The sequence below is a fragment of the Fragaria vesca genome, linkage group LG5 (genome assembly GCF_000184155.1).
Source record: "Fragaria vesca subsp. vesca linkage group LG5, FraVesHawaii_1.0, whole genome shotgun sequence".
Lineage (NCBI taxonomy): Eukaryota > Viridiplantae > Streptophyta > Magnoliopsida > Rosales > Rosaceae > Fragaria > Fragaria vesca.
This window is the reverse complement of record NC_020495.1, coordinates 2,417,831-2,420,000: the sequence shown is the minus strand read 5'-3', so window position 1 is coordinate 2,420,000 and position 2,170 is coordinate 2,417,831. Positions and strand designations below refer to the sequence as shown.

At 36.8% G+C, this 2,170-nt stretch overlaps 1 protein-coding gene across 1 annotated transcript in view; it reads right to left on the bottom strand.

The window, feature by feature from the left end:
* Positions 1-1,340: 1,340 nt before the first annotated feature.
* The window catches only part of LOC101305180, a 2,033-nt gene continuing 1,203 nt past the window's right edge, over positions 1,341-2,170 (bottom strand). Inside the window, exons 3-5 of the mRNA XM_004300809.1 lie at positions 2,017-2,123; positions 1,504-1,740; positions 1,341-1,415 (exon numbers count right to left, since the gene is read on the bottom strand). Coding sequence (XP_004300857.1) covers positions 1,341-1,415; positions 1,504-1,740; positions 2,017-2,123 — 419 coding nt within the window. The remainder of the gene's footprint in view (positions 1,416-1,503; positions 1,741-2,016; positions 2,124-2,170) is intronic.

Here is a 2,170-nt window from a genome sequence, read left to right as displayed (position 1 = left end):
TGAAAATAAACTGGCTGCTACCATAAAATATTATGTATCGTTTTAATTGTTGATTCTAAATCGAATTTTGCTGCCACCATTTGGTCTAGTGGTATTAGTCTTCTCTCTATAAGTGGGATGTCGTGAGTTTGACTTATGATAGATTCGTTTTTTTTATACGCATTATAGATTCGTTGTAGCATTTTAGTTGTTTGTATGATAAAAAAATAAAAAACGAATTTTAGTGAAGTTTCTAATGAAAATTCATCTGCATATGTATCCATGCCATCTCCTACACATTTAATTGTCATTATGCCTAGAATCCTTGATCGTGATTATTTGCCTCAATTATATCTCCATCAACGATTGATTCTCTCTCTGTCATGCCTTGATCAGCTCCATTACCTTGATCTTCTCTTCTATCATCACTATAATCATCATTGTCTTCCACGATGTGGTAGAGGGTAGACCGAATGATCTATCGAGCCAACTTGTACTTGAACCACGTTACGCAAATATTATGCTGCATCATTAAGAACACATACACAGTAACACAGGTTTGAGGCATCATTACAATTTTGAGGTCTGCAATTAACAGAAAATGAGTGAAACTCGAGAGCCACGTAGCTTGTTCCGGCGGCCTATCGAAGAGCATCTCATTCAACAACTTCCACATGATCGAGCATATCCACAATCTTGATCCAGCTAGTCGGTAACCCAGACAAAGCCATAATTAAGTTCTGTAGGGTTTCAATTCCTAAAATTAACAAATGATACATATGCATATAGCAGTTTCTAAATTAAGAAACCTTACAAAAGATATTCATCATATCCATATAGATATTTTCCATCTAGTTGATCATGGAGGTCTTAATTTAATCTATGTGGAATGTGCCTTTGGTCTACCTAACAGTCGACTCTTCCAAAAGAAACACGTATAATGTCAAAGGGTTGGTTCTTAGCCAACCAAGATTTTCGATTTTCAGTTAAAACATCACATTATCTAGATGATTAGAATAGTAGAACTTGTTTAAGTACGTTTAGAATTGTCGAAAACAACTTGTTTAAGAAGGTTGCATAAATATATATCCCACAAACACAACACGTTCATTCCGCAACCACATGCAATAGAATTTGTGAAGTAAGATTTGGTAGAGTTTCCCAGATTTGGAGTTTGATGGTTATAATCATATAATGTCTTATGTCTACAATAAAGATCGGTTTTAGCCGAGACTTTTGGTAAAGAAACTAACTAAGCAGTTGTGAAGTTTGTGATTTTGGTATTACAAGCTACAAGGCTCACAAATGGCACAGCTTCTCCACGACAAAAGGGGAAAGGCTACTCTTTATTATGTACAACCTTAGTCAATCACATCATCACTAAAGACATCAGCTGATTTCTTTTCCATTATCTCATAAGCAACTTGAGAATAAACCTGCATCATATTGGAGAAGCATTATTTCAATGCAAGTATGTAACATTAGAACGGTACTGCTTGTAAAGCTACATGAACAACAACTTACCAGGCCAATGGCAAGAAGCTGAAGGAGAACAAATACTACAGCAAGACCTAGGACCCATGTTGGAGCCAAAGAAGGCCCTTCATCTGGCATAAGGCTCTCTAGAATGTTTGAACTAGCCTTGTTCCCAAAAACCCAGTAACCAGACACTGCAGTGGCGTAGAACGTAAAGAAAATTACTGTGTAACACATTACAAGACCTTTTACCATCTTTCCTGTAGCTGGGGGCGCCAATGTTGCCTGCACTGATCCCAAGGGTGTGTTATAAAATCAAATGAAGAAGCTTATGCTAAGCAAGTGATCATTTGACATTATTCTCTGACGATTGTGATTTTCAGAAGAAAAAAAAGAGTAAATATTTGTGACACCCTGTAGTTTACATCTAAAATCAGTTTTGTCCCTCACTTTTTTTTTAAACTGGTATACCCTTATACTTTGAATTCTCGACTGATTTGCCTATTGCCCAGCTGGTTATGACTGTGACATTGCTCATTAACAGTCTAAATAACCCTTCACTCTTATCTCTTCTAGCATAGTAATAGGGGGCTTAGACCTTGCTCTCAAAACCCAACCATTGAAGCTCTCACAAGCATTGTTAATGAGCATGTCACAGTCATAACCAGCTGGGAAAAGGGTAAATCAGTCGAGAATTCAAAGTATAGGGGTATAC